The sequence below is a fragment of the Elgaria multicarinata genome, chromosome 11 (assembly GCF_023053635.1).
Source record: "Elgaria multicarinata webbii isolate HBS135686 ecotype San Diego chromosome 11, rElgMul1.1.pri, whole genome shotgun sequence".
Taxonomy (NCBI): domain Eukaryota; kingdom Metazoa; phylum Chordata; class Lepidosauria; order Squamata; family Anguidae; genus Elgaria; species Elgaria multicarinata.
In genome coordinates this window covers 774,002-786,727 of record NC_086181.1, presented here as the reverse complement: position 1 = coordinate 786,727, position 12,726 = coordinate 774,002, and the positions used below count along the sequence as shown (strand labels likewise).

The following is a 12,726-nucleotide window of genomic DNA, read 5'->3' as shown; positions in this document are numbered from 1 at the left end:
TGTGAACTGGAATCCCATAGCCAAACTTTGATCCTCAGAGGGCTGACACCTGCCAACTTCTTTTCTCCCCTTTCCAGCCAAACACAGTTCAGTTTTGGGGTGGGGGCGAGGGTTGGAGAGGGGATGTCCATCAGGTAAGCCCAGGGAACGAGAAAGATAAAGGAAAGAAAGAGTCTGCGAAAACTGTGCCGATAGGAGTAGGCGGGGGGGGGGACAGCTGACAAACACTTTGAGAATTCAAATGGGGTGTTCTTTATTCCAGCAAAAAAAGAAAAAAAAGAAAGGGTAACATCAGTCTCAGATAAAAAAAACAAATAATCAAGGAGTGGAGGTAGACTCAAAGGGTTCTGAAGAAAACTCTCTGCTGTGTTAGAATATGAACCAATCTCCACCTTAAGGTTTGTGTTCTTAGGGTTCGTGTATGCGAGCGTACTTTCTCTACCCATCTCTACACACTTCCCTTTGCTGCTTCAGAACCTAGTCTATAAGGCGATCTCTCTTAACCTTCCTGTGAGAAAAACTTAAAATTGCTACTACTGTCCCCATTCCCCAACCAAGCAGGGCTCCTGTGCTTTTAATGACTAGGTGAGCTCCCCCTTCACTACATGTCCATGCCAGAGGAAAGGTTCCCGTGTTGAACTTCTGCCTGTCATTCTGAAGGCCCAAGACTCCTGCCAGAAATTTATTTATTTATTTATTACATTTTTATACTGCCCAATAGCCGAAGCTCTCGGTGGCAGCCTGTGTTACAAGTACAATAATTTATGTTGAGAAAGTTGCAACCCACTCAGGTTGGCAGCTGAAACTCACAACTCATCCTTAGGCACTAATTCTTAAAGTTACATAATTGTTCTTAAAATGACTACTGGGAATGGAGATGGTTCAGGGAACAGCAGAACCAAATGGCATCTAATTATTCAGCTGAGCTGATGGAGTAGACCAGCTTTTTCCAGCCTAGTACCACCACCACCCCTGATGTTTTGGACTTTAATTCCTATCACTCTCAGACATAATGTCCAATGGCCAGGAATGCTGGGAGTTATAGAACTTCTCTACATGAGCAATTAATTGCATGCTCATAGTTGGCCACTCGCGGAAGTTTGCGGGTCCATTCCATGACTCCATCAACCTCCAGGATGTCTCTCACGCCTTCCCCCAGAAAGCTTGCTACCACCTCCCCCAAGATAATCTGGTGTCTAAAATAACTGAGGGATTAAGTCCGCTGCTAGATGGCACTATATGAAACATTAGCCAGAATGAACGGGTTCAATCGCAAATCATGTGATTGCATCTGAAGGAGCCTGTAGTGAATGCAGATAGGCCTTAGAAAGAAAGCCTGGTAAGGGGCTTTTCCTTAATGTAGAGATGTTTAGAGCCTGCAACGTCTGCTAAAAGTCCAGAGAGCAGATGAGGCCCAAAGGCACCTGGTTCGAGCCAATGCAGTGGGTCATGCTGCCTGGCTCCTCCCTCAACAGCTGCAGGGCCACACCCTAGGAAGTGGCAACTCTAACTGTGTGACATCCTGTGGGAGGGACAGCCCCCTTGGCTGAATGGAGGGGGGTACTGCAGTTCCTGGTGATATCTGAAGAGAGCTCCCTGATTTTGCAAGGTTGGTCTGACAGGCAGCGTCCTTACTGCTTCCCTATTCTCTCTGCACCTGCTTTTTTCCTCCTGCACAGGGAGTGTGTGGAATGTAAGAAGTTTGAGAGGGGGATCCTGATGGAGCAAGATACCTGCAAGCGCATCTGCCGGGATGAGATTGAGTTGGTGCAGGAGCTTGGTGAGTAAGAAGCAGGGGGATCCCTGCAAGAATTGCAGGTTGCTCATCCTCACCACCATCACTGTGCTTATGATTAATTATGCTTGGGTTTGATTGGATTTCTACAGGTGTCATCAGACGAGTGTTTTATCACAAGCTCACTACTACCCACTTATGGATGTGCCTGCATCATTTAGACGATGACGTCCACCTCCCGCGTGCCTCCCGCTCCTTCTGCTTGTTTTTCCATCACAAAATAGACCCCCAAAAATCCAACTCTTTTTTAGAATAGAGTTGCCTCTTGGCTAATAAAAGCTAGTAGGGATGGAACAGCCGGCTGGGCCAAGGAGGTGATTAATGCCTCTCTACGAGAGGGAGTGGTCCCAGACCGTCTGAAAGAGGCCGTAGTGAGGCCACTCCTGAAGAAAACTTCCTTGGACCCGGAAAATCTTAGTAACTACAGGCCGGTAGCAAATGTTCCATTCCTGGGCAAGGTGCTTGAACATGTGGTGGCTGGGCAGCCTCAGAAGTTCTTGGAGGAAACTGATTATTTGGTCCCATTTCAGTCTGGTTTGAGGCCAGGCACAGCACTGAAGCAGCCTTGGCTGCTCTGATCGACCACCTACTCCAGGTGAAAGACAGGGGGAGTGCTACCCTGTCCCTCTTCCTGGATCTCTAATCAGCAGCTTTTGATACCATTGATCAGCTCTGCGAGATGGGAGTAGGAGGCACTGTGTTACAGTGGTTCTGCTCCTATTTGCAGGGCTGATTCCAGAGAGTGGTATTGGGGAAAACCTGCTCCAGCCTATGGCTATTAAGCTGTGGGGTGCGTCAGGGTTCTATTCTATCCCCCATGCTGTTCAACATCTATATGAAGCTGCTGGGTGTGGTCATTAAGGGGTTGAGTATCAGTATGCTGGTGATACTCAGCTGTACTTCTCCTTGTCATTGGAGTCAGCTGGGGCAGTGAACGTGCTGGACAAGTGCCTGGAGGCTGTAATGGGCTGGATGAGGGCCAATAAACTGAAGCTGAATCCTGATAAGACGGACGCTCTGTGGACTGGTGGTTCCCGAGTCTGGGAATTGAGTAAGCAACTTGTTCTGGATGAGGTGGCGCTCCCTTTGAGGGAGCAGGTGCGTAGCTTCATTTTACAGCTCTGAAGCTGTAACAGCAGCTGGACCAAACCTAGATTCCAGCAAGTGTTGCAATTGCAAGTATTGCCATTGAGCCGTAGCAGGTGAATTATATCGAACACACAAGTCTGAAAAGGGCCTTTCAAATAATGACTCTTGCTTTTTGAGAGCCCCTAATTTGAATGTCTGTGGCGTCCTGAGTCTTGTTTCCCAAGGGCATCTATTGGGGTTTGGTAGAGATTAGGGATGGGCAAACTCACCTTTGCCTGCCTCATGTGCCACTCACCGGACCCCTGTGTGGCATGTGTGGTTAGGCCTTTTATGTAAATCGCCATTTCGTGCAAATGGAAGCCATAAATAGGGCCATTCATGCAAAATCACCATAATTAGACTATTTATACATTGTACGTAAATGGCCCTATTTGCAGCCACCAGTGGCAATTTATATAAAATGGCAGCTCGTGGGTAAGCGGGCTCCCGATGCTTTCCTCACTCGGTGCGTGCCAAGTCGGGCAAGCTCCAGGTTCCACAGACTGGGGTCTGGGAGGCCGAGTAGGCAGAAACCCGCTGAGCTCAAGCCCCCAACTGGACTCTCGTGACATTCCTGGTTATTTCTTCTGCCCTCTCATGCAGGAGACAAGGGGAAAGATGCTGTGAATTGTACCTACAAGGATGAAGATGACTGTGTGGTACGTTTCCAGTACTATGAGGATTCCAGTGGCAAGTCCATCCTCTATGTCATTGAGGAACCAGGTGAGGCCCAAAAACCATTAAAATGAGGCTTTAATCAATCTTTGGTGATTCACTGACAGTACTTAATTTGCAAAATGAGAAACGCCAGGCCTTAAATTGTATCCCTCTTCTCTACTTCTAGATGTATGTGGGTTGACCATGATTTCTCAGTGGCACATGAAAAGTACTTGGTTCAAGCTCAGCCTCTGTGTGTGGAGCAAAAGCCAGTTCTCAGCTAAGGCATGACAGGAGAGACTTCTGTTCTAGAGCTCAAGAACAACAACAAAAACAGATTTGGAAGCCTGATCATGAGGGCCCTGGCTGAAAATAAAGCCTAAAGCTGTTTCCTACCAAGTGATCACTAGGACTGAATAGCATTCTCTTCCCCCCCCGCCCCAATCCTCACCAGACCTTTGTTCCCTGTGAAGGGGGTGGGTGGGAAGAAGGTGAGGGGCTTTTGGAGGGTGGCAAGGGCGCAAGTATTTGTTTTTGAACTGAAAACAAAGCTAAGCTGTTTGGAACTGCAGCTTAGCTTTTCCTACAATAAAAATGGGGAGAAAAAGGAGAAACCTCGCCATCTCATCCAAAGTGAGAACCTTGCACCCCACCCAAGCATTTGTGCAGCACCGTGAACTTCAGGGTGGGTTCCCCCAGCCAAAAGTTGCAAAAAAATAAAAATAAATCTGGGCCAAACAATTATATATCTGGAAAGACTTTGCCCACGTTAATTGAGACGGTGAGATATGTTTTTTTATGAAGTAGCATTGATGCACATGGCACTTTAGATAGTTTCATAAACAAGCAAAATACAAAGGTTCCTTCCACAGGGAATTTGTAATCTCAGTTTATGGTGAGGAAATATGGGAAATGCAAAGATAATAAAGGTTGAATATGTGCAAACATAGGTAGCATATGCTTAGGCTTTGTTTCTGTAGGGGATGAGGATTAAGCCAAAGACTTCATGAAAAAGTGGGAAGGGAAGAGGAATTTGAAGGAACTGAGAAATCTGGCACCACATGCATCAGCGTACTCTATGTGTTGGAGTACAGCATCATCCTCAACCAGCATGGTCATACTGGCTGTGGATGATGGAAGTTGTGCTCCCACACATGTGGATGACACTGATTATGGGAAGGCTGACATACAAGTTCAGAGAGAGAATTCCAGGTATATGAAGCAAAAGGATGTAATAGGCAGAGCAAGAGATCTCTGTGAATCTACTGAGAGTGAAAGTAAAAGGCAAGGACATTTGAGCAATGATTTAATAGAAGTTAAACTACTACAACTACTGCTTTGTTCTGTCTGTATTTCAAAGTGAGCTGACCTAATCAAATGATGCATGGATCAGAGCACAAATACCCTTTGGATTATGCAGTTCCCCAAATTTTGAATGCAATTCTCAGCTCAAAAATGTACAAAAATGCATATAAAAAGTGTATGTAGGATAAAATATGTTTAAAAATTCATAACTTGAGAGATAATCTATTTCATGCAGATTTTTTAAATGAATCAAATTAGTGTGAATGGGATAGGATGGATGTACAAAGGAATGCAAGCAAAACAGACACAAACTGGAAATAGATTGGCCTGTCTGTCCCCAATCTTGGTGAGGCAAACCAGAAGGATACCATGACTGATGATATCAAAAGCTGCTAAGGGTTCCAGCAAAACTAATGGAGTTCATTCCCCATCCATTTCATGGTCTAGGATGATTATCCACCAATTAGAGCAAGGCAGGCTCACTTTCCATCTCAGTCCTGAGCCCACACTGGAAAGGATCCAAATGATGTTTTTTTCCCAAGAAAACCTTGAGTTAAATCATCACCACCAACTTTGATATGCATAATTCAGATTATAGAATTCAGTATTTCTTTGAGAAGAGTTTTATTTAGTTCTGTCTAAGAGGCAATTAGATGCATTCACTTTTAAACTCTGGCATCTTTCAGTTCTGAATTAAAATTTGCCATTGGTGAAAAAGCTTTGGATTTACATAGAACTCTTTGTCAGGCTTCTAAACAAAGTCCCAGAAGCCTTCCCAACCCTAAAATAGTATGCGAAAGCTGCTGTTTATTGCACAATGCATGCAAAGTCATCCTTAGCCACAGGGGGTATAAACATAGCTGGTGACTCAGGCTACATGTAGGAGGTTGACACCGAATTGAGACTTGGGCAGATTTTGAGGGAGCCTGGCCTGACCACAGTGGAGAACAGTCTGAGAAGAGCTAATGCTGGTGGGAAATCATTTTATTTATTTAATTACATTTATATACCGCCCCCAGCCGAAGCTCTCTGGGCGGTTTACAACATTTTAAAATAGTAAACATTAAAAGTATACAATTTAAAAACACACACACACATAAAAACAGTATAAAAAATCATGAAAGTCATCACTGTCCCTGTGACATTCTGGAACTGTTAAAGCACCCAATGGAACAGAAAAGCAAACAGAATAATGTGGTTGGGGGATATTTGTGCTAATGAGCAAGCTTTCTGAAAAGGATTTTATGGAAGCAATTGTTTCATCAAAATGCTGAAGGGACTCGAGAGGCTGTTGAGACCTGCACCATTTGCTGGGACAGGATCCCTATAGCTTGCGCCATTATAAAGAGATGATTGCCCAACTTTGCCTTAAGAAATCCCATGGAGAAGGTTCCATTGTCATCCTGGGCTGCTTACTCTGTTGCTGTGCTGATCTTGCTGCCAGGAAGGTCTTGCCAATAACCATCTTAAATCTTATTCTCTATTACTTAAATACTTGACCTGGGCTGCCTGTAGATGGGAGCTTCCCCTATGGTTGATATAATGCTATAGCACTAAATCTGAGATAATATAAGCATAAAATAAGATTAGGGATGAGATGATAGTGGGGTTGGTGGTGTGAGTGGGTGTCATCTCATGAAAATCTTCATTAAATCTTCATTCTCTTCCAGTGGCATTTTTGAGATTGGGGCAAATGTATGATCCTCCTCCTTAATCTAGATTAAAACACCCTTTGTCCAGGTTCACCTTGTTGAAAATGGGATCAGGAGAAAATGCCTTAAGAGCTGAATCTCACATACATGTGTAGCTGTGAATGACTAGCAGCTGAATGTATGGGCTGACTGTGGGAAAGTGCGATTTAAAAGTTCTGTAATGGCTGCAAATCATCACTTCATATTTTAGTCATGGGCCTTCTGTAGATCCATCGAGTTCCCCGCTTACGGGGGAGCTGCCATTGTGGCGGGCGCTGGTCTGGTAGCGGGGAAAGGAAGGGAGCTGGCAGGAGCCTGTGCAGCAGCAGCACCACCACCACCACCTCCCGATGGCCTGACAGCGTCGAGCCCATCCAAAGGCGACTGGCTCAGCAGGGACGTGGGGATGTGGGGAGGCAACTGCACGGAGCAGGTTCCCGCCCTTGCCTGCCTGCGCGCAGAGGAACCGGTCCTCGAGGTTCAGCTGGTGCCATTGCCGTGGCGGACTTCCCCACCCCACCCCTGGTAATAGCAGATCTTGCAGTGGACAGAAGTCAGTTGCCCGTTAATGGGGCTGGGAAGGGATTTTACCTGCCTTCTAATTGGCAAGGAAGGGGGCAGGGGTTTCGCCTTCCTCGTTGCAAGTTTAGTCCATGTGTAAATAAGTTGAACTACATCTTTGTTGTTGTTTTTGTCTTGGTGGAATTGTATTGTTCATGTCACAACTTTGTGAGGCGTGATAGGCATTGGGCTGGATCAATTTGGGAGGGAGAGCGGGATTGGGCTTCCCGCTCCCCCATGGTGGGATCCCCTTAAGGGATCGGGGTGGGTGTGGCACCAAGACCAGGCCAGCACCGTGGCTGCAAGGGTGCCCCATCCAGGGTGGAGGGACAGGGGCTTCACGCTAGTGGCCTGTGCTGTGGTGGGCCTCTACCCCTTCCACCCACCACCAGCACTCCTGGCAGGCCGGCAGGCCAGGAATGGGAATCAGACAGCAGTTGGGCTGCCCGATCCACGCCCTTATGCCTCCGCCAATAAAGTTGTGGCCAATTTAATAACCCATTTAAGTTGATGCCTCTGGTTTGTTCCTTTCATCCACCACACAGACATAATTAGACGCTGCGCCACACAAGAGGGAATCATGTTCGTTTACTGGTGCTTTGCTTCCTGCTTCTCTTGCGCAGTTGTAAATTACACAAGAGGAGAAGAGAGACCACAGGGCCTGTAAATGAACATTTACCCGCCTCTCAGTCATAGGATTGGATGGAATAGCACCCTCTTGTGGGTGTGTTTTGTAGTGGCTGCACACAGTAGGAAAGCTTGAGATATTTCTGGGGAATCAGGATATCCAAGGTTGTTTTTTTTAAAAAAAAAACACAGAACAGTAGAGGGAGAGGCAGGTAAGAAATAAATGTTGTATTCTATTCTACAGCTAGAGTGACCAGATATGAAAAGAGGGCAGGGCTCCTGCAGCTTTAACTGTTGTGATGAAGAGGGACTCTCACCTTGTGCTTCATGCCTGCAAATGACACTTGCTGAAATTTCCTTTTCTATACAACTGTCCTCTTTTCCATATGGTTACTCTGTAACCAGGGGAAGGAGTGGGAGATGTGCATGAAGCTCAGGTTGTCATCCAAATGACCTGCAAACGTTCATGAATGGCCGTCACAAACGTGCTACGATTGTCTTGTTTAGAGAAGCCCATGAAAGGGCATTGAACTTGCAGTGTGTGAACCAGAACCATATGCTGGGGCCTGCTGCAAATTGGACCAGCCTACCCACCACAAGTTCAAACAGAAACAATGCCGAGAGGCAGCGAGTTAGGGTCCCACGAAAGTGTTTGCAGAATAACTGCTCCAGGTGACTCGAGCAAGTTACTTCTGTATGGGGCGATTGCTGCTCCTGAGTAGAGGTTTCCTTTGGTGTAGCAGCTGGATCAAGTGTATGTGTGTGATTAGATGTACCAAAGTGGGAAACACAGGGCTCCAGAGTGGGGCAGGAAGCTTCGTAGCTTTATATAATGGCATGCCTCTCTCCTACAGATTGTCCAAAGGGGCCTGATATCCTGGTAGCTCTCCTTTCAGTGACTGGAGCCGTCTTGCTTGTTGGCTTGGCCGCCCTGCTCATCTGGAAACTGCTTATTACCATCCATGATCGGCGGGAGTTTGCCAAATTTGAAGAAGAGCGGGCCAGGGCCCGATGGGATACGGTGAGAAATACAGGATAGTGGGATGGGGCAGAGAACAAACCCATGACTTTTCTCCTAAGGAGAGTTTTACAGTGGGGCATAGTTCAGTTTCCTTGCTCTTGTGTCCCTAATGTTGACTGCGGTTGTCCACTCTACAACTTTGTATCATATTTCTACCCATTTTAGGCTCAAACTAGATGTTATTGGGAAACATGTGGTTACCATTAACCAAATCTACTCCAGCAGCATGTAGTTGAAAAAAAATATAACTGGAAACCATTGCATTGGTATTTCCTGACCTTTGCTTTGCTTCCTTGACTAAGGCTTGCAAGAGGTGGGAGAGAAACAGCTACATGTTTGCAGCTACATGTCACTGGGGAGATCTATCTCCTTGGAATATGTGCTTTGGGCCTGTTACAGTTTCCTCAAAAAACAAAAATAGTAATCCCGGACTTGTAATTTTTGTGAGAACAAAGGGTCCTGCAGCATTTTTTGAGATTCCTAGCTAAGACTCATTGGGGTGAGAGAGCAACTGTTAAACCAGTTTTATGTCTATAGCATAAATGGGGGTCCACCATGGACCGAATGATGTCAGGGGCCAGGGCCACACCCGTGACATCATGAAATTCCCAGCCAAGGCGCATGGCGGATGAGCCACTCAGCACTTCAGCCAGGCAGCTTCACTGTGCACGTGCTTTCTCCATGGGGGGAAGCTGAGTCTTGGCCAGTGTGCCAGGTGGATGATCTGTCTGGAGCTCTGCCTTCCCTGTGCCTTCTCCCATTGGGTGAAAATGCAGCGCAGGCAAAGTCCAACCGGCTAGGTGCCTCCTTCACTTGCCATCCTGACTGGGGCAGCAAGCAGTATGCAAAGGCAAGAGACTCAGGTGCTTCTTGGAGGAGCTCTTGCAAGTGTTGGCCAAGTCTCTTCTCTTTGTGCACCACCTCAGTATGAGCAGTGGGGTCACTCAGGCTCTCCTGCTCCCAATTGGAATCCACTTGGTATCCTTGATTGGTGATTGGCGACAACAAGGGGAATCCTCTCCCCATTTACCCTCAAGCCTCAAGTAGCCTCTAGGCTAGGAAATGGGGCTCATGGAAGAAGCCCAAGATTGGAGATTCCCCACCCCGATGGAGAGGCATCCTTTGACAATGGCTTGTTAATTAGCAGGTACAAGATATGGTTTGTTTTTACTCCTTTACACTACTTTTTTCTGTTCCAGGCGAACAATCCATTGTACAGGGGAGCCACCTCCACTTTCACCAACATCACGTACCGTGGGAATTCGTGAAGGCAGACAGGGCCTTGCAGGACCTTCTTTATTCATGTTTACAGTGTGTTGGCATGTTTGTTGTGTGTCTGTGATATTTTAACAGCTGTTGCCCTAGTTGTTCAAGGGCCTTTGCTCTTCATTCTTCCAATGTCATGTAAGAATGTTTGCATTATGATTCTTCTTCCACGATTCTCTGTTTACCTCAGCTCACCCAGAACTGTGGGCTGGACCCATAAATTGAAGGACAAAGGAGGACTTATTGTTCAGTAGGAACAGCACTGTATAAATCCCTAGGGGTCACAGGTCACACAGAATAAAATTAAACGGCAGGGATGTTAAGGTATATAATCTAACTTGGACGGGTTCTCATAATGAAAGGTGGAATTGAGGGGTTCAGAAACAAAGTTCTCCAATTCAGAATACCTGTGCCCACTCCATGCTCAGCTCAGCCTCCCTATCAGGGCAGGCTTGAGATGGCTCGTCCAGTGATATCAATGTATTCTTGCTGCTGCCAGTTTTCCATCCAGAGTGTTTTAGCCATTGGAAAGACTTGTTGCAGGGCCTGCTTGTCAGCATTCCTAGTGCAAGGATCCATGGGAAATCTATTTCCCATAGATCCTGACTCCTAGTAGAGATGGAAAAGTTTTGGGAAAGGAGATGATGGACCTGAACTTCAAAATGGGCTCAGAATTTTTTTTAAAAGTATTTTCTGGGGGCTTGGAAGAATATATTTCCAGAATCCATTTTAGGCTGAGCTAATTTTTACTGTACTATGACAGAGTATTATATACTATTTTTAGAATATACCTCTTGTTATTTTTATGTCCAGAGTGGGAGATCATAGTTGTCTGGTATTTAATTTCTAGGAAGAGATGTTTGTGTGTTCAAGCTTGCTTGAACATTCAGTGACCTTAATCATTCATACGTATCTAAGAGCTGTTTGGTGAAGGAGGAAAAGACACGCGCTTGAAGGTCCTCCCTTTTGCATTATGACTTCACATGGTCCACAGTGGAACCCCTGGTTTAAATTACGCCATCATGCGACATCCCACACTTTCAGTGCATGCGTCATACCTACTTGATTATGTTGGGGTGGGTTTGGGGAAGAAGCCATAGTTCGGTGGTAGAGTACATGCTTTGCTTACAAAAGGTCCCAAGTTTAATCCCCATTACTGGTTTAAAGGATGTAAAGTAAACCAGGAAACTCCTCATCAAGATGTACTCATTCGAGTCTCTCTGTGGATAGGTTCTCCTCACTCTTGTTTTTCACTCAGGGAACTACAAATTCACCTTAAAAAGATGACACTTAAGTGTCCTACATAACCAAAAATCTGCCTCCAAATTTGTCCTCCAGTTTGTTGAAGGGGGAGAGGCCATGCTGAAGCAATGCAGCCAATGTACCCTGCTTCTCTGTGCCTTTGTTACCCAATATGTATAATACGGGTAGAAAGACTCCCCCACTCTCCTTGGGCTGGGAAGAATTAGGTATTTTCACTGCTGCCTGTCCACACAGGAAAGATCCTCTTGTAGCTGCCCAGCCTCTAGAGACCCACAGCCATTTCTAGACATGGGAACAGCAGCAGGCATCTGCCCCCTTCCTTTACCGATTCCCAGCCTGCCACTCATGCCAGCGCTTCCATTGCCCAACTGCAGCCTTCCCCATCTGGGTGCCTTCCAGCTGGCTCCAACTCCCATCAACCCAACCAGCGTAAGAGTATTCCCTGGAGGGCATCTGGTAAGGGAAGGTTACAAATGCTTGTCACATGTACACAGGATCAGGATCCACCCCCATCACATTTCTACCACAAATATTTGCCTCTGGAATTAAGAAAATGAGATGGTGCTGCAGTCAATACAATCTACAATCTACTGAGAGTGACTGAACACAGGTTCACTGTTAGAAGAAGTTGGGTTCCTTTTTAAGGGATTTTCTAACCACAGTTCACACAGTACCAAGTTGCCCCTTCTATATTCACCCTGGAGATTATTCCCCAGGATTTCTCAGCCCTTCTCCCACTCCCAATTCTATGTGCATTGGTGCCAACTGGTGTGAATTTGTAGATGGAATGGAGCCAGGAAATGGGGAGACACCCTTCTGTAGCTAGGGGTATATTGAGATGGGGTGGGCAGGGCTGTCCTGTGTAAATTTGGTCAAACAAACAAGTCCTTTGTGGCAATGATGTGGTGAAGTCATGTCTGTAGCACACGCAAATAAAATCAAATTGTCTTGGACCACTAGCTTGGTGGGCTTGTCCTATTTATTTATGTGTGTCTGTTTTGCTTTTACCCTGATGATGTTTTTAACACCAACAGAAATTATATTACTTAATAAATATGTCGCTGACAAGTCTACATATTCTTGAATTCTAAAAGGTACAGAGAAGGGCAACTTCCATGGAAATCCTATACATGTCCTCTCAGGAGTAAGCCTTATTGATCAATGGGACTTACTCCAAGGTAAATGTATATAGCCTAAAAATAATCACTGTAGTGGGGGCTGTTCGCATAAAAAAGAACTAAGATCTTAATGCTTTTTGCTTTAACAAACTAGCTAAAAGTTTGTTAAAGCTAGTTTGCTTTAACAAACTAGCTAAAAGTGGGCTAGATGGAACAACTATTAGGTGGATTCACAGTTGGCTACAGAATCGGACTCAAAGAGTACTTATCAATGGAACCTTTTCAAACTGGGGA

General features: G+C 45.8%; 1 protein-coding gene across 1 annotated transcript in view; it reads left to right on the top strand.

Annotated features, from left to right (window-relative positions):
• The window catches only part of ITGB3 (integrin subunit beta 3), an 80,197-nt gene extending 67,924 nt beyond the window's left edge, over positions 1 to 12,273 (top strand). Inside the window, exons 12-15 of the mRNA XM_063138511.1 lie at positions 1,680 to 1,780; positions 3,527 to 3,646; positions 8,619 to 8,785; positions 9,985 to 12,273. Of these exons, the coding sequence (XP_062994581.1) occupies positions 1,680 to 1,780; positions 3,527 to 3,646; positions 8,619 to 8,785; positions 9,985 to 10,053 (457 nt within the window). The 3' untranslated portion in view covers positions 10,054 to 12,273. The remainder of the gene's footprint in view (positions 1 to 1,679; positions 1,781 to 3,526; positions 3,647 to 8,618; positions 8,786 to 9,984) is intronic.
• The last annotated feature ends 453 nt before the right edge of the window (positions 12,274 to 12,726 follow it).